At 40.1% G+C, this 20969-nt stretch overlaps 3 protein-coding genes across 5 annotated transcripts in view; 1 reads left to right on the forward strand and 2 right to left on the reverse strand.

Moving 5' to 3' along the window:
* prkd3 (protein kinase D3) overlaps window positions 1-5707 on the reverse strand; it is a 40327-nt gene extending 34620 nt beyond the window's left edge. For both annotated transcript variants that reach the window (XM_065966225.1, XM_020644990.3), the window contains exons 1-2: window positions 4726-5707; window positions 3186-3818 (exon numbers count right to left, since the gene is read on the reverse strand). In XM_065966225.1, the coding sequence (XP_065822297.1) occupies window positions 3186-3458 (273 nt within the window). In that variant the 5' untranslated portion in view covers window positions 3459-3818; window positions 4726-5707. The remainder of the gene's footprint in view (window positions 1-3185; window positions 3819-4725) is intronic.
* A 141-nt stretch (window positions 5708-5848) lies between these two features.
* mocs3 (molybdenum cofactor synthesis 3) lies at window positions 5849-11761 on the reverse strand. 2 transcript variants are annotated; one of them, XM_065966227.1, is made up of 13 exons: window positions 11499-11761; window positions 10531-10663; window positions 10323-10415; window positions 9720-9840; window positions 8946-9024; window positions 8694-8807; window positions 8471-8579; window positions 8329-8391; window positions 7626-7789; window positions 7421-7468; window positions 6749-6845; window positions 6549-6638; window positions 5849-6047 (listed from the first exon to the last, which is right to left on the reverse strand). In XM_065966227.1, exons 1-13 carry the CDS (start codon window positions 11589-11591, stop codon window positions 5890-5892), a joined length of 1362 nt encoding a protein of 453 aa, XP_065822299.1. In that variant the 5' UTR covers window positions 11592-11761; the 3' UTR covers window positions 5849-5889. The 2 variants fall into 2 exon arrangements, with proteins under 2 accessions (XP_065822299.1, XP_065822298.1); XM_065966226.1 differs by having other exon boundaries at window positions 6531-6638; window positions 11499-11759.
* A 305-nt stretch (window positions 11762-12066) lies between these two features.
* qpct (glutaminyl-peptide cyclotransferase) lies at window positions 12067-20140 on the forward strand. The gene is made up of 7 exons (XM_020645019.3): window positions 12067-12347; window positions 14272-14418; window positions 15487-15768; window positions 17151-17318; window positions 17848-17947; window positions 18722-18838; window positions 18935-20140. The coding sequence occupies exons 1-7, from the start codon at window positions 12216-12218 to the stop codon at window positions 19114-19116; spliced, it is 1128 nt and encodes a 375-aa protein (XP_020500675.1). The 5' UTR covers window positions 12067-12215; the 3' UTR covers window positions 19117-20140.
* The last annotated feature ends 829 nt before the right edge of the window (window positions 20141-20969 follow it).

The following is a 20969-nucleotide window of genomic DNA, read 5'->3' on the forward strand; positions in this document are numbered from 1 at the left end:
ATTTTAGAGTATTCGGTAAATTGCGGCACTCGAAACCACAATAACTTCTCTAAATGACTGAGACTGAACATGTCAAGATCAGGTTGCCCTGGACTATCGTTGACTTTAACCACTACTGTTGCTGAATGTGGTCCAAAACCACTACTATCAAAATGCTCCCCAGATCAGCACAGAGTAGAGAGAGAAAGCAAATCTATCCTTTGGATGATGGCCAAGTCATGTGGTCGAATCTTTAGCAGGAAGAGGAATGAGCCATACAAAATCTATACAATATACAGCTATTATAACAGAGTGCATGACTCCCTGTCAAACAATGAGAGCGATTCAAAAGTAAAGAGTTCAGGAATGATGTGAAATGTCAACTTTAAAGCTATTACACATTATATACTGTGAAAGGGAGCACATGCATCTGGAATCATTTTCCAGCTGTTCAACTGCATACAGAGTGCTTCTGCTATAACGTAAGGGATTTGGGGGGTGGAGTGAATTTGTTTGTGTTTAAATGCTAAAGCAGTATAGAATACTGCCAAATTAGACGATTGTAGTGGAAATCCAGTATTTAACCCCTTATGTCACCAATAAATTAAGCGTTGCCATTTTCAAAGATTCCCAGACTGGTAGAAGTCGAGGTCATCTGGGTTCTTACAGGGAATAGCCCAGAGCAGTTAAAAGACGCAGTTGGGGAACTCCAACTTTTAAAATGCCGAAGAGAAATCTGAGATGCCACAAAATAAGCTACTGAGAAAAACTGAGTTTAGATTCTTGGCTTGCTTGCAGACTGACCTAGACCCAGATAATCTGCAATTTGATGAACTAACTGCTCAACCACAAGGTCTTATGCTTCCAAGATATCCATCTGGCTGATATCATGGTTCACATACAACGAAATCCCCTCTCTGGAAGTTCACTGACACAGCAGAAAAACTTGACAATGACTGGACAGATTTAAAGTCAGGATAAGCATCCCTGTTTGTTGGATGGCTGAGTGGTGAGTCACTTTTTTTGTGAAACAGGCCAGCTCTCAGCGGAGGAAACAGCAGCACCAAGAGGGGGAATACACCATCCAAAATCTGTCTTCATGCAGATATCCCCCCATGAAGACAGAAACGTTTTCCTGTCTCCCCTCTGCTGACAGACACCTGAGGTTCTGCTGACTGGAGAGACATCCTGGGACGACTGTCAACGGCTAAGCCAGGGTCAGAGATCCTCAGCTGTAAAAGTTGGCCAGGATGAGCAGACTTTGTAAGAGGCTCACCATTGTCATGCATATTTTAGAGCAGGGATGGACTGGAGGGAGTAGAAGGCCCACAGTCATATTTTCCATTAATATTAAAGCCATATGGCTGAGTTTCATGGAATAGTTTAGGCAGTACACTATGTTTGGCAGTGTTTAATAGAAGAAATACACAATAATGAGGATGAACAGGCTGAATGTGTTCAGTGGTAATAATGTACAGTATAAAATGAGGAAAAGAGGTATGATATGTTCAGATATTTATTGTATACATCCTAGACAGTAACCTGCTTTTTATTATTTTATAAGAATACATGTGTTAAGATGAATGAATGTGATATGAAATGATATAAAGTAAGGGGATTCAACAGAAGCAAATGGCAGATGGCAGATGATCAGAATCCACAATGAATGAACTGCAGTCATTTTTTTAAAAGGTTGTCTTCAAAGCTTTTTTTTTTTTGGTATTCCCACCCTTTCCTGTTACAGATGTTTGCCACTACGCCAATATGTTACAAGATCCATGTAAATATGCGCAGTGATGAGATTTTCTGCTCTGCGGACCAGAACTGTTCATAACTAGCAAGTGAGAATCAGCAGACCTCGTAAAGAACAACAACATTACCAAGCTCCTCTGGAATGTCAACTTGGACAACATGGAACCAGAGGACACAGGCGCAATACAAATAGCTCCCTCACTATCTTCCTCTTGTTTGTTTCCCATTTGTTTTTTCCTTATTTCCATTAACTGCATCTCTCGCACAAATATAGCTCTGTCTGACCTCAATGTTCAGATCCTGGTGGCTGATGAAAGTGCTCTGTATAATCATCTTTGTGTTTAGTCAATGATAATTACGGACACAAATGGAGTAATCATCATTATACACAAGAGGTTTACAAAAAAACAGCAAGTTGCAGATGCACACAGGAGCCATTTCATTATTCAAGCAGGCTTTGCTCACTATTAATCCCACACACCATGCTGAACACATCTACTGTATGTGCTTAAAGAAGTTCATTTCTGAGGAAAAACTGGCCTATGTCAACAATATTCTTAATTGAATGAATAAAAACAGATTTGGTTAACTCTATCTGCGTCGCAGTAATTTAATTACTTTCTGTTAAAATTAACAAATGATTATTGCCAGGCCCAGTGATTTACTTGTTCGGCTATTTTGCAGTTGTAGTTTTCTATCTACATTTTATGACCTAGAAAACCATGAAATCTGTGGTCTTATTCTTTCAACGAAAACAAGCATGAACCGCTAAATTAAAGCTGGCGCCGTTGATTGGCACTGACATTATTCTCATGCAACGTAATATGAGATGGCAAACGGCAGAGAATAATGCAGCCAATACTCGTGTGAAAAGCTACTTCTTTGTGCTGAGGCCACACTTCAGTGTCATTTTAACACATTAACAATGTCATGGAAAATAAAGTAGGACCCGACATCACACAGGCAGAGAAAAACCACAGAGTCGTTTTTTTTTTTTGTTGTTGTGTGCGTGTGTGATCATAAGCTCATGCTCATGTGCATGCACCGCGTTAGTCCAGCAACATTATACCACAATGTAAATAACTGGTGCTACTTGACGGTGCCCTGAAACTGGAGGAGCACCAGTGCTGTTGTGTGCATGCTTCTGCGGTGTTTGACTCATTTGAGGGCACGCGGCCCAGAACTTTGGAAAACAAAACCAAAACAGATGAATATGGTAGAAGATGGTGAAACACATGTTGGTGCATCATATTGGCCCTCTGCTACCTTTGGCATAACTGCTACAGTTTGAAAGCAAGCTAATGCAGTAGTGTAACGTGTTTGTGGAAAACATTTCCCTTCAAAGGACACAAAACAATTATGAGAGATATCCTTTTGAACTTAAAATCAATTAAAATGGAAATCAAACTTCTTTTTTTTTTTTTAACAGTGCACGACAGAGACGAGACTCTTACCTTCTGATCCACGATGGAGCACACCAGGTCTTTGACAGAGGACAGCGACAAGTCACTGGGCTCCAGGTTCACAGTCTCTCTGGTCAGTCCTATCTGCAGCAGGAAGGACACCCCATGGAACGAGCTGCGGGAGTTTGTGGGGCTGGGGACGCTGTGACTGCCGTTGGACAGCCGTGTGTAAAGCGGTCCAGGCGGGCTCGTCGAGGATGGGTGGTGCGGATGGAGAGAGTGAAGGAAGGCTCGAGGTAAAGATGGGGGAGAGTAGGCAGACATTGGGTTTCTTCCAATGGCAACGTGAAATGCTGAATAGTGTAGGTTTTTTTTTTAGTGAAGGCTGGTGGGGAGAAAATCAGATTGAGATCTCTGTAGATAAACGCTCCGAAGGGCGATCTTTGGTCCTCGTCAGGCGTAGTGAGTCAGCAGTTTATTTTTGATCAAATTAACATTGCTTTCATAAATTAGGAGGATAGTAGCCAATCCAGCTGACAAAACAAACGCTGACTCTCAAGACTGGCAGGTGATGGATCGAAAGTCTCCAAACAATCCGCAGACTTCACTGCAACAAACTTCATATCCCGGATTGGTGCTTCTTCTCCTTTCTGAGGTCAGTAATCCACTCCGACCACAGGAAGCCTGTCACCACAAACACACACAAAGAGAAACACATAGTCCACTGCTTTTATTTTGTTACGATGAAATAAGTAATACTATTCACCTTTGTGAGAAAATAAGCTCTGGTGGGTCATAGCGCTCATTTTGTTGTTTCCGAGGGGCGGAAACAGTTACCTTTCTTCTAGTTTTGAACATATTTTTTCTCTGAAATGAATAAAATCCTGTCTCAGCCATCCTACTTTTGCAATAAACACACTCAAAAAAAAACTGTTCAACCACCCACATACAGTAGGCTATATTAAAAAGAATGCATCAATTTTAAATTAAAACCATCACATCTTCATCCCAATATATAGCATATACATTCCCTGAAACGTGAAATGAATGTCCACAGAGAGCATCCCTTAGGTTTATACTTGAGTTGCCTTTGTTTTGTTTCTCTGAGTTAGCTTGAAGCTAACCCATGCAGCCTTTGACCGTCCAGCAGGAGCCACAGCCTAAAAGTTGGTGCACTGTGTCACTTTGTTTTGTACTTTTTTTTTTTCTCTTGGCCCTTTTTGACAACTTACACGTCACTTTTGCAACACCATTGGCCAGTGTGGTCGTTCGGACAACATTAAAATAAAAGTCCCCCCAAAAAAAACAACAAAAAAAAACACGTAAAAAGTTGTTCAAGCGTATCATTTCTGTTTACAAGAATTCAACCTCCACAAACATCTGGAACCAGGGCTTCTGAACATCTGCACCCCTCCCACTTAAGACTGGCTTGCTGGCAGAATACAACCCGATTTAAGAATGCCAGCAAAACAAGTTATACAAGAGCCGAATTAATACATTCAGATGAGACTTTGCTGTACTTTAAACTGCAGCTTCACATCATGCCTGTTTAATCCAAACGTGGCTGAACACACTCTCTGTAATACTTTACCTTTACAGTCAGCGAAGGGCGCTTTTCTTTCCATTGTGAGCAGACTGGAGAAACTTTGCAACTCCATCAACTGAGGAAAGCGGAGTCTGAAGTGTATTATTCCGCACTTCGTTGCACAAAGACGTCCCGTCGTTTCCCTCATCGAACTTACAACTTCACTTTCACATACAGACTTACCCTGCGGTCCATTTATGTTCTGTTATCTTTTATTCCAGATTGTAAATTCATGCGCATCTTATTATCCTTCCAGCTGTGACTACTCCCCCCTGCTCGTTGAAGGAAAAAAAAAAAAGAGCAGCGACAGTGTGCTGGGGCTTGGAGTCTTTTTATTATCTCTGCATAGCTGAGTTTCCATGTGTGGAGAGCAAAACTTGAACTACAGTCTCTGTGAGACAATGGCGCCTCCGATGGAGCCTAAACCAATGCGCATGTGCCTTTCTTTTCCGTTATTTCAACTTTACCATGCCAAAAAAAAAAAAAAAAAAACTTTATTCAACAACACCAGGTTCGGCTGCACACTAGTATTCAAAGTCAGACCTGGGAGAGGGGGTCTTGAAGGGATCCTTATAAATCCCCGACAACATAAATCATATCTCTAGAAGTACTCTATACTTAAAAAAAAAAAACAAAGTAGCAGCTTGCTTTCAGATTACTACTTCCAGACTCTACTCTGCCGTTTCTCAATCCATAGACAGTTGATCAGAGATAATAAGTGTTTGCCAATGTGTGGTTTTAAGACTATTATATGGTAAATGGGTTAATTTAATGCCCAAGGAGAAACTATCTTTAACATAAACTTTAAGGGCTTGAAAGAAATAAAAAATAAAAAAACAGGAAGAGAGACTTGATTTTGCCAGGATGCTTACATGTTATCTAACTGCCAGCTCATGTCTTTGACGACCTGATGCACTTTAGGTTGCACAACAGATTTAAGGAACTGCCCCCATTGTTATACTGACTGTGAGATTTTGCAACTCAAGTCTTAATATTCATGACAATTGACCCAAAAGGAAGACTGTCATGCACAGATTTCCCCCACGGGGGATCAATAAAGTTGATAGAATAATCTTTATCAGTACACAAATACACAAGAGCAAATTTACAAGGATGACTAACAGGTTGAAGAGTTTATTTATTGATTTATTTTAAAAATGTAAAAATGTGTTAATACTGAGGAAATGTGGGATCTATTTTCTTTGCCCAGGCCATGAGGCCTCCACTGATGTCTTTCACTGTGACACGGTCCATTTCTGATCCGCTTATCTTCTCCAAAACCTGCACCGCCTTCTGAGAGTCGTTCCCCAGCTTACAGATCACATACACTGGAGGGAAAACAGCAGAGGAGGGAAGAGGGAACACTTTGAAATGATTGTAGTGACACCATGTATTCTTAATGACTAAATTGCATGAGACAGATCATTTTGATAAATGATATTACAATAAGTTAAAACATGTTTATGATCCTCATAGAGCCCATATAAACAACCAAGACTTCATGAAATGCTAAGCTACAGCTCCAAAAAGCTAAATTTAGTTCAAGGAAGCACAACACAGTGAATATCCAGAACATCACCAAAATAACATATTTAATATTCATCTCTCTGAACCAGGCCAGCTGCTCAGGTTGACCAGACTTGTTTTGGAAAAGGAGTCACTTAGCAACCCCATTACAATGTGCTACTAGCTGTCCAAAACAAGCCTCCATCCAGCAGTGTGAGTGTACACGGACGACTGTGAATATGCAGGAGTGGCTCTACGTGTCTGTTCATTTCAAACAGACCTCGGGTGGTGTTTTGACATGCTACCTGAAGGCTGGCAGTCACCTGCCATCTGCTGTTTCAATTGGCTGATTTTCTCCTGAAGTAATCGGATACCGTCACTCTTCCTCTCCTCTAAACTTGAGAGGGGAATGTCTGGTTATTAGGATAAGGAACAGGATAAAGAAATGGATGAAAATGAAAAGACAGTATGGAATCATGACAAAAATGAAGCAGATGCTGTGGCCTCATCACTGAAAGGATACTGAGAGAGAAAGGTAGGTGGCATATATCCACCTCCACACGAGGGCGCACATCCAACAGGAGATGGGGCTCTGCGTTGTCCATTAAGGATTTATAATCCTGGAATAGCATCATAACAGTCTTAAATGCACGCATACTAATAGCTTAATAATTGAAGAGGTGTGGCTGTTATCCTTTGAAAGAAAAAAACATTGAGTTATAGCTTTAGTTAAACAGGGAAACCAAAATGACCCTCAGCAAATGTTGAAATGATTCCTGTATTAGTACTTGGGGAGTAATATGAACATCTTAACTGCTTTTCCTGAAATCACAGGAAACAAAACTGTTTCTAACTGGAGCCCCTTTCACAATCTCCGTTACAGCCCAATCAATCATGATCCCCATCTCTGTGCTTAATGACTCAGCGGGTTTGAAAGCGCCAATTCTGCAGAAACATAAACAGATGCAATCCACTGCAACTTCTCTGAGTGCCAAGTAGAACATATTATTCTTTCCCATAGAAAACCTACAGGCACATTTTCTCTCATTTCCCATTTGGGGCCGGGTCAGCACTGAGATGTAATCAGTTTATGAATGCACAAGAAAACGGAGAAAATTGTGACTAATCATACAATAATCAGCACTAAACACAGGGAGTCACGCAAAGGCCAACTGTTGGAGCTTGAGTTCCCTACCTGTACAGTGATCCTCTGATCTCTGGAGAGCAGGTTGAGTTTGCGGCACTGGAACATGTAAAAAAAAAAAAAAAATCAGGCAAGGACATTTCTGAACTGTCATATTAAACGATAAAATCCTCTCATAACCCTTTGAAAATGTCTTTGAAATTCCTGTGTATCCCCATTGTATGATCTGCAGTCAGCTCAATTTTTTTTGACCAACCTTATCTGTGGCAGCAGACCCACAGAAAGCCTCATAGTCTACTAACTGGGTCACCCTGGGGTTCTCTCCACACACAGCACACCCAGCTTGCTTGGGGCGCAGCTTGATGGACCTGAATCTGGCATCTTGGGCGTCAAACATCATCAGCTGCTGTCTGCAGGAAGCTGTCGCACCGGGTCAAGGAAAGGCTACTTTTTGAAATTTATCACCATGTTGCCGTATTCAAAGAACAAGCTGGCACATCATCCCTTGGTGTACGACAATCCAAAGCTTTTTGTTTGGAAAAACAATAAAAAAAAAACTTTACAGGATGACACATTAGAGCCAGGTGTTAGCATGGGGATTACAATGTAAGACAGGCGGGCAGGATTGGGCAGAACTACTCAATGAAGCGAGTCTTAATGTCAGCGTGAGAAACGTTGCTATCAGAGCAGCTTCATAATAGTTCTCATAGGAATAACAAAAGCAGAGTCAGCAGAGTCCAGGCGGTGCAGACGGGAATATTTCTTTTTTGCTTAATTTTATCAGACAGCCACAAAAACACCCTTACCATCCCTGACTTTGCTACTATGAAAATCATTTCAGCAGTTCTCTGTTGATTTATCCAAACGCTTTGGTGGAAAATTCTCATTGAAGAAACAAACTAGCAAAAAAGGGGGAACTGTACGTGATGTATGGTGAAGAGTGTAAAATCAAAGGATACAGCCTTGTCCAGAAGCAATCTTGAGGACCTCCAGTGCCTGAAAGCAGCCCATTATCCCTGGAACTTAAAGAGAAGAAACCGGTTTTAGAACAGCTCAGTAGAAAGTTAATGGTGTCCAGGCAGGTGATGGGATAATACTTACCCACTCCTAACACCCCTCCATCAGAACAGTTGGTCACTGTCTCTGCGGGGGGAGGGACTGGGTACAGACATCTGTAGCAGGGGCCTCCACAGTAGTTATATACCGTCAACTACACAAAAACACAACCAAAGAAACATTTTAACAATAAGGTTACATGAAATTATCTAGAAAAGCTGATAAGACTCTTGCCACATTGATGCAACAAATGGCTTTTCTACCTTACCTGCCCCTCCATTCTCAGGGCACTAGCTGACACCAGAGGTTTGCCACTAAGCACACAGGCATCGTTCACCAGATAACGTGTAGGGACATTGTCTGAACAATCAGCCACAATGTCATACATGAGATCAGGAAAGTCAAGGTGTCATCACTATATGATTTCATGGGCACATTTACAAACTGTTTACAGTGGTTTTAATGCAATATAAGCATGAATGACACAAGATTGATCCATGCTTCATCTCTTTGCAGAAGGATACTGCTGAATGAGTTGCAAGGCATTCTCCGGCGAGAGCTGCAGGTGGTAGGGGATGCACTCCACTGATGAGTTTAACCTGGAGAAATAAGTACATACCTTTAGAATTTAAATGAATGGGTATTTGTAGTCACTGTTTCAAAACAAATATCATAGCTGGGGTTAGTAGTTAGAGTGAACACCACCTAAGATTAAAAGTGTGTTGCAACTACACAAGAAAAGTCCAAAACAACAAACAAATATCTTTTACAAATGATTCTTGTAGGTTTAGTAGTAGCGTGTGTGTAGTTATACACCATTAATAAATGTTTATAAATGTGTCAGCAATTTTGTGTATGAGTGTCAGCATTTCATCGCTGTCAAAAGTTATTTGTTGGTCAGAGAAATAGCGCCCTCATGTGGTCAAGGCTGTAAATATATAAGTTAACCACAGTAGCCCCACTGTGAGGGGAAAGGCACCAAAAACAGCCGTCTCTAAAATAACATGTTTACACAACATTTGTAGACCAGAAGAAAATGCACAACCAAATATAACCTGTGGTGAGACTGGAAAGCGCCAGCATCGTTATACAGCAACCAAAGGGTTACACACAAAACACACAGACTCTAGTTATCATAGTTACAGAATATTTACTAATTATATCAAAATACTAACATCTGTTTAGGCAGGAATACAGTTCTTAATTGCAGTCAATTACTGTTGTTGTTGCTTTTGACCTCGCTATATTAAGAGGAAAATGTTTTTAACCAATGTGTTCAGGCTCCAATCGGTACCTTGTAACTGCATTGGCAGCAGACAGAGCCTTAGCCTGGCCCTGGTTCTCCTCCCCATGAAGCACCTGTCTGTGCAGGTTACTGAGCTCCACCTCGTCATAGTCCAGCAGGCCCAGACGTCCTGCGGGGACACAAAGACAAACAGATTAGACATAATGACTTTTAAATGATTGTGATAACCTAATACTGGTGGCTAACACCAAGTATTAAACTCTATAACCCTGAAAGAAGATTATCATTTGCAACTACATAAGCATCTATACTTTAGCCCGATAATTTAAAGAGCCAAAGTGTAATTGGGACTGCACGGTAGTTGTGTTGCCCCACAAGAGGAGGGTCCTGGTTCGAACTTCAACCATACTGACTTCTAAAGAGAAAAATACTCTAAATTCAAAAAAGTGGTTTATAAATCAGAGTTATATACCCCTGTCTCCTTTGCCAAGTTTGCCAGGTTTTATAAATTGAAAATCATAAAAAAAATAGCTGAAGTAAAGTATTTTGGGGGGACATGTACATTTTTTTGTATTTACTATTTTTAATATACCAAATATATTAATTATTTTACTCAAGGACATGCTGAGCATATGCAACAGGATTACCTACCAATTCCTGCGGCTGCAAGATACTGTGCCAGGGGGCATCCCAGTCCTCCACAGCCCACAACCAGTACTGAGGTTTTGGATAAGTTTAGCTGACCTATGGAGAATCAAGATGCACAAAATTGTCTTCAGTCAAGACATATATTTCACTTGCTACAAGCATACTGTACTCAACTGCATATCAGACTATCACTGTCCGTAGCCATACATACCTTGTACACCAAGCTCAGGCAGTAGGAGCTGTCTACTGTACCGCATGATGTCCTCATTGCTGAGGGTTGCTTTGGCCTTCAGGGGGGTCAGGGGTATCACTTTGTCATGCAGTTCCAATACAGAGGTAAAGCTCTGTAACACAGCAAGAGGAAATATAACTAAGTGTATGAAACATGTTGCTTTGTTAGGAAAAGACATCATTTAGACTTAAGTGTGACAAACTATTCAGATTTAATTTGGACTTTTAAATATGCCTTTTTCTGGGGTTACTGTTTTTCTCCTTTTCCAGCAAAGAATGGATCTTTGTGTTTCTGCATGTTTGCAACTGATATGTTTTGTCTCAAATCATCGAAATCTGAAAATATCAATATACGTACTTTAACATTAAATGCATGCATTTGTTGTGGTCTGTAAAGTAATCAATGTCTGTATCCATATACTGCTGTTCTTCAAGTGCAGTGCTGAGGTGATTTTTTGGATGCTTACTGTATTGGCATTTGGCAACTGTTATGAAGTGGAATTATCAGGCATGTTTTCTTCAGATACTCTATACAGAACACAGATTATTTGAGCACATGAAGATGTAAATGTCCGCCTGCTTCCTGATGACTGACACTATAAGCAGCTTTTAGATCTGGAGTGTATGATCTTATTTATTTCATCTCACAATGACCTTTTCCACATCAACACAGTATGTAGGTAGAGCTTGTTCGATAGCCTGGGAACTTCTCATCAAGTGGTCTGACTGGGATAATTAAAGATTGTGTAACCGATTTGTAAATTTCATGTTACCCAAGATTCATAAATCAAATTATAGTGAGCTGTACAATAACTACTAGTTTAAAATATTGGACTGGTTTGAAATGTAAGCCTACTTCTCCCAAAGACACAGCCTGCAAATATGGCACAACCCAAACTAATTTAACTGTCATTAATTGAAGGCTATCATTTATGAAAACTTTCGTACCTTTTCCAGATGTGCCAGTTTATTTTTCAGAGCAGAAATCTCCTTTTCCTTCTCCTCTAGCTGTGCTTTCAAGCAGCACACGTCTTCAGCCATGGTTCACGACAGAAAGACGCACACGCACTGAAAATTGTTTATTCAGACAGATCTTGAGACTCGGTGAAAAAGTAATAAATATTGACAGTCTACGTGTGTAACATTTTCAAATACTTGCACGAGTAGGCGACACTCGCACTCGAGCACACGAACTTCCGCGTTGACCACGTGACAGCGAGACCACGTGGTCGGTGACGTAGCGCTGGTGTTAGTTTCACAAAATAGTTCACCGGTTGATAAATATTTTACACCATGTGATGGATTTACTATTAGGAAAGCAGAAAAGCAACATTAAGGGTCTGCATCGTTATGACGTATTGTTTTTATTTATTTAAAAAAAAAAAAAAAGGGTTAGGCTACATACATTATATGACCGGTATTATGGGTATGGCTCTGTCACGTGACCTTCATTCTATAGGTATGCATTAGATATGGTTGTCTGGGATTGATAATGACCAATCATCAATCTAAGATAAGGAGTCACTCTGTCTCCCATGGTAAGCACCACTTAACACACACACACCGCAACATACAAACCAGCACTGTGACGCGCTGGTCCTCCCATGGTCCTCCCTCCTCCTGCTCTTCACATGATCTGTGAGCCTTAACCGAGGAGAGACAGGAATGTTGAGAGACGCGTCAACACCGGCGGCTGAGCGGAGCCACGATCTCTCCATAATGCGTTTACTTTACTCTGTGGCGATCTGGCTGACAATCATCCACTGCACCAATGGAATTCCCTGGACACAAGAGAAGGTCAGTTCATCAAGATGATCTCATTACGTTACATGTTGTGAAAATATAACCAACCAGTCATAATTGCATGTTCACATGCCACGACCAGTCTGTAAAAAGGAAGCGACTTACAAAACAAACAAAAAAAAAACCCTTGCCACATGTTTGTATACAATTGAGTTGCTTATTAATTAGCCCACTGGGTTCAATTGAATGCTTGCAATAATGAATGTATCTTTACTGAAACTTATTCTATTGTCTCAAAGCACCCAACAGCTTGATTTTTTAGTTAGGACATTTTTATTTACATGAAAAAAACAATAATTTCAAATTAGTTCATACTGTGTCTTCTTTATTCAGGTGTTTTCCTTTTAAATGATTATTGGTACTTCCTATGGTAGTGAATGAAAGGGAAACTAAAAGCTCTCAAATTCAGTTTGGACATTCATAACCTTTTCAGTTCCTGTTCCTTGACACTGTTGTGCAACTCTCCCGAGATGCACCTAGGTAAACCTGGCCATTTATGTCCCTCATCTATGTTGTTCTTCCCCTCTCCTCTTTGCCTAGTTGCTATGGCAGCACAGCCATCCTCATTGATCCTCCAATTGCAAGTCTTGGTATTTATAGACCTTAAATGGACCCCCTTTTAACCCTCTGTGAGCCTGGTGCACCCCAGCTCTTTGGATGACTACTCAGTCTGGTTTACCACATGATTATACCTTTTGTGCTGTACACTGGCTCTCTTTGATTACAGGGCTGACAAGCCAGTGACTCAGTGTTGGCCTGACCTATACTATGAACCGGTTTTTCGAGTAAACATTCTTCTGATGAGGTTGATTTAAACTACACAACAAGCAAAGCATTACAAAAAGATGCACACTTATCAAATGATATGATTTGTTGAACTGTGATAGATGTTTGGGGTTTCGGATTCAAACAAAACTATGAAGAAGTAAACCTTGGATTCCGTAACTCTAGTATGCCTCTAATTTCCATTAAATCCATGGCCTATAATTGGAGAGCTTGATCAGTGTAATACATAGACTATACAAAGACAGTGCTCTGATATTCTCTTACACCCTGGTTACTTTCTCTCTGTTCAGTTTGTTACCAGGACAACTATGGTTCTCTGCAGGTGAACTTTGAGACCAAATGAAAAGGACACATGGGATCAAGGGGAATCAATATGTTTTCTTAACCCGGGACTGTAATTTAGCAAGCGAGAATCAATCCTCATAGTCTGAAACCAGAATCCGAAACCATTCTGTCGTCCTTAAATTGTTAACTGGTTGATGTGCAAGGCATGTTAATGGGCACACTAGATCCCTGCTTTTCTAAAGGAAAGCTTGTGTGTATTTGAATCCATTCAATCAATATCTATTCATACAGGTCTAATTGGCTCTTGTGTTTCTCTGAGGAAGCGTGACAGTGAAATTCACAGCTTGTCTGAAACACAATGTCTGATAATATGACACTTAAACAACCGTCACTTTCTGTGTTAGCATTTTCTATGGGGTTTTAGACATGGCTGGATATTATAGTAAGACACTTTGGAATTCCTTTAAGGATGGATTTTCTGTTCTGATCTCATTCAGAACTTAACAAAAAATGGATTTTTTTCCACTGTTGTAAGATTGAATGACTGTTTCCCCTTCTGCCATGTGTCATCCACAACATTGCTCAATTTGCTAACGTCATAGCAAGACTTCCCCTCCTGTGTCAGGGCCACCCTGGCTGAAAGTAGGAGCAATTGACCTGATATAATATATAATATTCTATGTTTGCAACACTTCAGTTACTATTAGCCTCAGATCTGATCACTGACCTGATGTTTATTTGTGTTTATTTGATAGAAACTGATATATACTTGTCATTAAATTACCACATGATGCTATTTCCCATCTAAATTGTGTTATCTTGGTTTGTTTCCTCTGGTTCTGTTCAGCTCTATCACAGAGCTCTCACTCTAACACAAGATGAAGTCCGCACAGCCCTGTCTCACACTGACCTGGAGCAGATGTGGCAGAGGGACCTGAGGCCACTGCTGGTTACCAGGTACCCAGGCTCTGCAGGCAGCCAGGCTGTGCAGGAGGTGAGTTTATATGCCAGGTAAAGTGTCATGGCAAGATGACTTTCAAATTTCAGAAACACTCTTTCAGAGATGATCCCACCCAGGAAAAATGCAACGTCATGATGCAAAACAATGTGAAAAATTATGCAATCAAAATGCCAAAATCCTCTTTCTTGTTGCTAATGGGAAATACTACTCTTGTGGCCACATTATAGCAATTAGATGCATGAAAATAAATCTCACTGGTTTACTTGTCAGGAAGTCCTTCACACTTTTTTTTTCTTTAGAAGTTTAATTGCCACAAACGTAAGTACGCTTATAATTAAGGATGATTAGGAAAGCTACATCATAAAAGCTCTTTATCAACTGTTTATCTTTGTGTCTAAAAAATCAGTCAGACAACTGCAGCTGAGCCAGAACGCTGCTGATCGAGTCCTCACCAAACCCAAGAAAATGGATCACATCAGTCCAGTTCTGAGTTCTTTACACTGGCTCCCAGTCTGTCAGAGGATATATTTAAAAATTCTGCTGCTGGTTTATAAAGCACTTAATGGTTTAGGGCCAAAATACATTAGTGACCTCCTGATTAATTACAAACCATCCAGACCGCTCAGATTGTCTGGGACAGGTCTGCTCTCTGTCCCCAGAGTCAGAACCAAACACGGAGAAGCAGCGTTCAGTTTCTATGCTCCTTATATCTGGAACAAACTCCCAGAAAACTGCAGGTCTGCTGAAACTCTCAGCTCTTTTAAATCCAGGTTGAAGACACACCTGTTTGCAGCTGCCTTTCATTAAACAGCTTTAATTAGATTTTAAACTTTCACTCTACACTGTAATTATTATTATTTTTTAAACTCTTTTAATTTCTTTACTTTTGTTTTTATTTTTTATTTAAATTAATTTAATTTAAATTATTTTTATTTGAACATATTTTCAGATTTAATCATTTCAGTGATTTTTTAATTTTCTATTTTAATGTTTCTTTTCTTTCCTCTGTCATGATGCTTTTGATGTCTTGTGTGAAGCACTATGAATTGCCTTGTTGTTGAAATGTGCTATATAAATAAACTTGCCTCGCCTTGTTCACAGCATATCAAAACAACACTCAGTTCCCTCGGAGCAGGCTGGGAAGTAACAGAGGATAAGTTTATGTCACAAACACCCTATGGCTCCCTTCCCTTCACTAACATAATTGGCACCCTCAACCCATCAGCCAAGCGCCGTCTGGTCCTGGCCTGCCACTATGACTCCAAGTATTACCCTCCACAGTGGCATGGGATGGAGTTCCAAGGTGCTACTGACTCGGCTGTACCCTGTGCCATGATGTTGGAGCTGGCACGAGCCCTGGATGAAGAACTGACAGCTCAGAAGGTGATGATCCAATTATAAAAAAATATCATACTCTAAATCATCTGTTGTATTAACATAGAAAAACATGGTTGAGAACTACTACTTTAAAGGGTAAATTGCACAATACTGCTCAATCTGTAGGAGGCTGAAGTAAGCTTTTCAAGGATGACCGAGACTGTCGTAACATTGTATTTACCTTTTGTAGTTCTGGCTAGCACAGACGTGTTGTGGTCATGAGTCACAGGGACGTCAAACAGCAACAACATCAATGGCAGTAAACCTCAGGAAGAATAAGACAAAACAAAGAAAATACATTAGTCATTAGTCCATCTCTGAATATTTTATACTGTATTTCCTGTCCATGGCACAGTGAAGATGTTAAACCTTTTGTCAGTGTGATTTTAACACATTTCTATGCCCCTTTAAGACGACAGTTAAGACATAGTGGTGCATTGATTACGGCCTACTTTTAGCTGCAGATTAAATCGTCTTTGTGGTATCTGCCCTACAATCAACTGTGTTCCCAAAGGTGACAGCAATGAAGGGTTGACATGTTTTTTTAACAAACATAGGGCTCTATGGCAGGTAAACATTCTGTCTCAGGCATCAGCTTCAAGTAAAAAACACGTACAACTTTTTTTGTTTTGCTAAAAAGGACACAAATGTTAAATTTGCAAAATATAAGTGGTTTTAATTATTTCTGTTCAAGCACAAAATAAACACGAAATCATTGTCTCCTGCCCAGGGACTGCAGATGTAACTTAGCTCATAGCTAACTCTGGCACAGCTAATTTGCTGAACACTGCCCCTGTCAAAATAAACAAATAAAATAAAGTAATAAATCATTCTCAGAACAAATGCTATCATTGTTGCTTCTATTTTATAAGAATTAACACAACTATGACAACAACAATGGTGATTTTGTCCACCATGGTTTATAAAAAAAAAAAAAAAAAACATTTAGTATTCATGTAGCTTGCTCCTCTGGCCTTCTCCTGTTTCAGAGTTGAGCTCAGACTCCTGTCTAGTGGGTAGACAACATCAATGCCTGTGACAGGGAGAGATCAGCCAGGGGACATGTTTATCAGACTCAGCTGTCTGTCACAAAGGTCATTGTGGGAATAGATGACACATTGAATACAAAAACATCAACTGCCAATGAGGCATATAGATTCTAAATATTCTAGTTGATACAATTGAGGATTTGTAGAAAATTTAATTTCCCCAAGACAGAATTGTATTTTTTTTTATAACTGTGTGAAACTAAATAATTAACTGCCATGTTTTGTTAAAAACAAACGCATTTGTGTCACTGTAATCTCAGAACCACTAGGTGGCAGCAGAACTCTGGAAATGCAAAACTGCTGTGGCACATATCTTTGTTTTCTTTACGTCCCATGTAGAGCTCTAGTCCTGACCTGACGCTGCAGTTGCTCTTCTTTGATGGCGAGGAGGCTCTTTTCCAGTGGACAGACTCAGACTCCCTGTACGGCTCTCGCCACCTGGCCCAGAAGATGGAGAGCACCCCTCATCCCCCTGGAGCCACAGACACCAACCAACTCCACGGCATGGTACATCACAGTTTACTCATTCTTCTCTCCCTAAACCACCTGAGATTAGCATAGTCGCATGATGACAGTCAAGATCATCCCTTTGTTAGCCAGTATCATCTTCAGTGCAATCTCCTTAACCCTGATCTCTCTTACACACACGGACCACACAGAGACTGAAGCGAGGAAGATGAATGTCTTAAATAGTTTTGTATTTCAAATAAATCTTAAAGCCAAATATTTGATAATCTGGGAGGTTTGGGTGTCTTGATATCAAACACCATTTGTTATACCTTCTCGATAACAAGACACCACATTAATTGATTTAGGTTTGTATGTATCCTAGCTTTGGAGAGACAGTGTTACAGTTTAACCACAAATTCAGACATTCCTGAGTGGACAGTGAGAGATAAGGCAGGCTGTATCTTGAAGAACCTAGAGTGTGTGGTTGATGCTTTGATGTCAGTGGGTTGCACCACGACAGACTCAGTGCAGTGAGTTTCTAATGAGACCCTCCTTACCCGTCCCCTGTTTTTTGTTTCTTCTCCAGGATCTGTTTGTGTTATTGGACCTGATCGGGGCCCCTAGCCCACGCTTTGGAAATCAGTTCCCCAACACAGTTCACTGGCTCACCAGACTGCAGAACATTGGTGAATAATCAAATGTTTTACTGATTCTGTTGACCTTTAATGGATGCCTGAGCGGCGTTCCAAACATTTGTTATTAGAGGTAAATTTGTATACTGTGTTAATACAACAGATATTATTATATATAAGATTATGTTTCTTCAAACTACAGTATAGTGCTGTAAAGAAATGGCCAAAAAACAATGTCTGAATAGCTTTTTCTCAATCTGCAAACATTGTTTTCCTGTCTTGATTAGAAACATTTTGGGTATTCATTCATTCATTCATTTTTTGATTATTTATGTTCTGATCAATCCCTTTTTTTCCCCCTACTTTTTATTATATTTTGATTTGTTTCTTATTTGAGGTAATATCACGTGCTTTGGTGCAACAGTAAGGATTCCTGTCTGATGAAGGGCGAGGGCCCGAAACGTTACATGTGATATTCCATTCAATTCTATTTCATTGGAGCAGCTTCTGGTGTGCGGACTCAGTACTTTTTCTATGTTTGGAAGCTCTTTGTCCAGCACCCAGTACTTAAACTTTCCCAGATGTGCGTGCCTTTTTGACATTTTTGTAGCAACAGTTAGGATTCACCATGATTGGAATGTAAATGTGATGACAGTTTTTGGGTTATTTGCTTATGTTGCCAGCACTTGTGTTAACCATTAACTGGACTACGTGAAGAAGTAAATTTATATATTCGTAAATGATGAATTACTTAAACTTAAAGTTTTTTTTAGATCTGAAATAACAGATGTAGTTTTCCCGTCTTTGTCCTCTGCCTTATATCCTCAGAAAGGCGTTTACACTCCATGAACCAGCTTGTGGATCATCCTGACAGCGTGGAATATTTCTGGCCTAATCGACCTGTTGGCACCATACAAGATGACCATGTACCATTCCTAAACAGAAGTATGCATGACAGGAAACACAGCTATGACACTCATGATCGATTACATACCTTGCTTTGTACTATTAGATGATGCTCATCATGTGCTTTTCTGTCAGGTGTACATATCCTCCACCTTATCCCCTACCCCTTCCCATCCGTTTGGCACAAGTTTAATGACAACGAGCAGAACCTGGACCATTCCACCATTCTGAACCTCAACAAGATCCTGCAGGTTTTTGTTCTGGAGTACCTCAATGCCAGACCCACTGTTGCTTCAAACCCACAGAATGCCCCATAGAGGAAAAACAACAGCGTTCTTTTGCTGTTTCAATGGAAATTATTCCAGTTCAAGTTTTATAGACTAAATGGATACGCTGTATTTGAAGCTTCCAAAACACACATATTTTCTTGACCATATACCTGAGTTGTAAAGTTCAGATATCAGATTTATGCCAACTGTAGGGAAAAAGGTGTACATGTTTACAGTATGTTAATGCTTTGGACATACAGGTTGCTTGCATAACTGAATGTTAAATTAATAAAAGACTTGGATACTCAGAGCCTTAGTCCTAAGTCTGCTGCAGCAAACATGGGCCACAGAATCGAATGTGTGTCTTTAGACTACACTGCTCTCTTTATGTCCACCTTAAACCTTCATTTACACTGTGAGGAAGCATCTTAGTGTCCATACAAAAGTCTAGAATCCAGAGCCGCAAAGAGATGGTAGCATTGTGGAGATGAAAAATTAATGTGAGTCTTAAATGCCATGACATTTTATTTTTCACAAAATTCCAAAGCAACTTTAAAATACTTTTGTATCTAGTACAAGTTCAATGTTGCCAATAGTTCCATTATGTATTGCTCTGGTATGTATCAGCTGTAGCCAACTCATGCTTACATACATGTTATGACATCCCTAATCTGTTTTAATGTGTGATACTATATGTATACAATAGATTGCTTTTCACATGAGGGTCACTAGATAATGATGCAAAGTATACGGCTGAGATTTTTTTCCCCACTGTGTGTTTTAATTACGAGTTAAGAGTATGCAATATTTCCTCCTCCGTAGAAAATCTGTTCAGTGTTTATAGAGCAAACTTGTCAGCTACATGTAGTGAGTTTATTTGAACACTTACTACATCGTCATCCCTTCATATCCTGACATCTTAGAGAGTGGAGTGGATAACTTCCTGTGCTTGTGTGCCTGTCTTTGTTTGTATGACTTTGTAAGTCTGATATTTAAGGTAGATTCCAGAATAATATACAGTGCCAAAACTGGACTTCCTGTATTATGAGGCTAAAATAAATGATCATGCAGAGTTTGCTTATCTTCTCATTCTTTGTGTTACTGTGGATACACATGTTGGTCTTACTCTAAAGCTTTGGCTTTGTGGTTATTGAAGTTGATGAGGAAGTGTGAACGATTTTCTGTTATTCTAACCTTTAAAAAAAAGCCAAGAATAGCCAATAACTTTCTTCCAACTTTTGCACCCCCCCCCCCCCCCCCCCCCGCTCACTTCCTCAACAGACCAAACACCCCTTTCATCCCTCCGCTTCACCTCGACAACAATCCCATGATTCATTTAATCCTATCAGGGAGGACCTCCCCTGAATTCCTCACCACCCAAAATCCCTTTCAATTTAGCCCACTCCCATGAGAACTGAACGGGGCTCTGGCTCTCCCGTGAGCTGCAATCTGAAATGTTTGTGATGCCTGGCAACAAAGAACACCAACATTTGATGTATCTTATCTTGAAGAAGATTGTAAATTGAGGCCACTGTGTAAATTCTGGAGAGCTGTTTTTCACCAGAATCTGCAGTGGGTTATATCATTTAACCTTGAAATCTGTGTTTCTGGCATTGATTAATTTGTAAACGGGTTGTTTTTGTCAGCTTGGTGTTCATTTCATTTCATTTTTTTGTTATTCATCACCATAATTAGTTGAGTGTGTAAAGAAAATATCTAACAACAATTCAGATTACAGCTTCACAAAGACAGAGAGACAACTCAAAAATGTCCTAAAGTCAGCATCTCTAAACATGCATGGCAGCCATTCTATTCCAGTGTCTGTTGAGTTTCAACACAGGCACCAACTCAGTGTACTTACTAAGGGAATTAATGTGGCGATCATCTGACAAGCCATTAAA

This window comes from Labrus bergylta, chromosome 18, assembly GCF_963930695.1.
Source record: "Labrus bergylta chromosome 18, fLabBer1.1, whole genome shotgun sequence".
NCBI classification, from domain to species: domain Eukaryota; kingdom Metazoa; phylum Chordata; class Actinopteri; order Labriformes; family Labridae; genus Labrus; species Labrus bergylta.

What these genes read in the sequence shown, in the direction of transcription:
- mocs3 (XM_065966226.1), bottom strand. Translation starts at nt 11,591, where the DNA reads ATGGCTGAAGACGTGTGCTGCTTGAAAGCACAGCTAGAGGAGAAGGAA. An exon ending in TCTTGCAGCCGCAGGAATTG is followed by an intron (nt 9,841 to 10,322) that starts GTAGGTAATCCT and finishes GTGTCCCCGCAG; the next exon opens with GACGTCTGGGCCTGCTGGAC. An exon ending in ATCAGAGGATCACTGTACAG is followed by an intron (nt 6,846 to 7,420) that starts GTAGGGAACTCA and finishes ATGCTATTCCAG; the next exon opens with GATTATAAATCCTTAATGGA.
- qpct (XM_020645019.3), top strand. Translation starts at nt 12,216, where the DNA reads ATGTTGAGAGACGCGTCAACACCGGCGGCTGAGCGGAGCCACGATCTC. An exon ending in AAGAACTGACAGCTCAGAAG is followed by an intron (nt 15,769 to 17,150) that starts GTGATGATCCAA and finishes CGTCCCATGTAG; the next exon opens with AGCTCTAGTCCTGACCTGAC. An exon ending in CCAACCAACTCCACGGCATG is followed by an intron (nt 17,319 to 17,847) that starts GTACATCACAGT and finishes TTTCTTCTCCAG; the next exon opens with GATCTGTTTGTGTTATTGGA.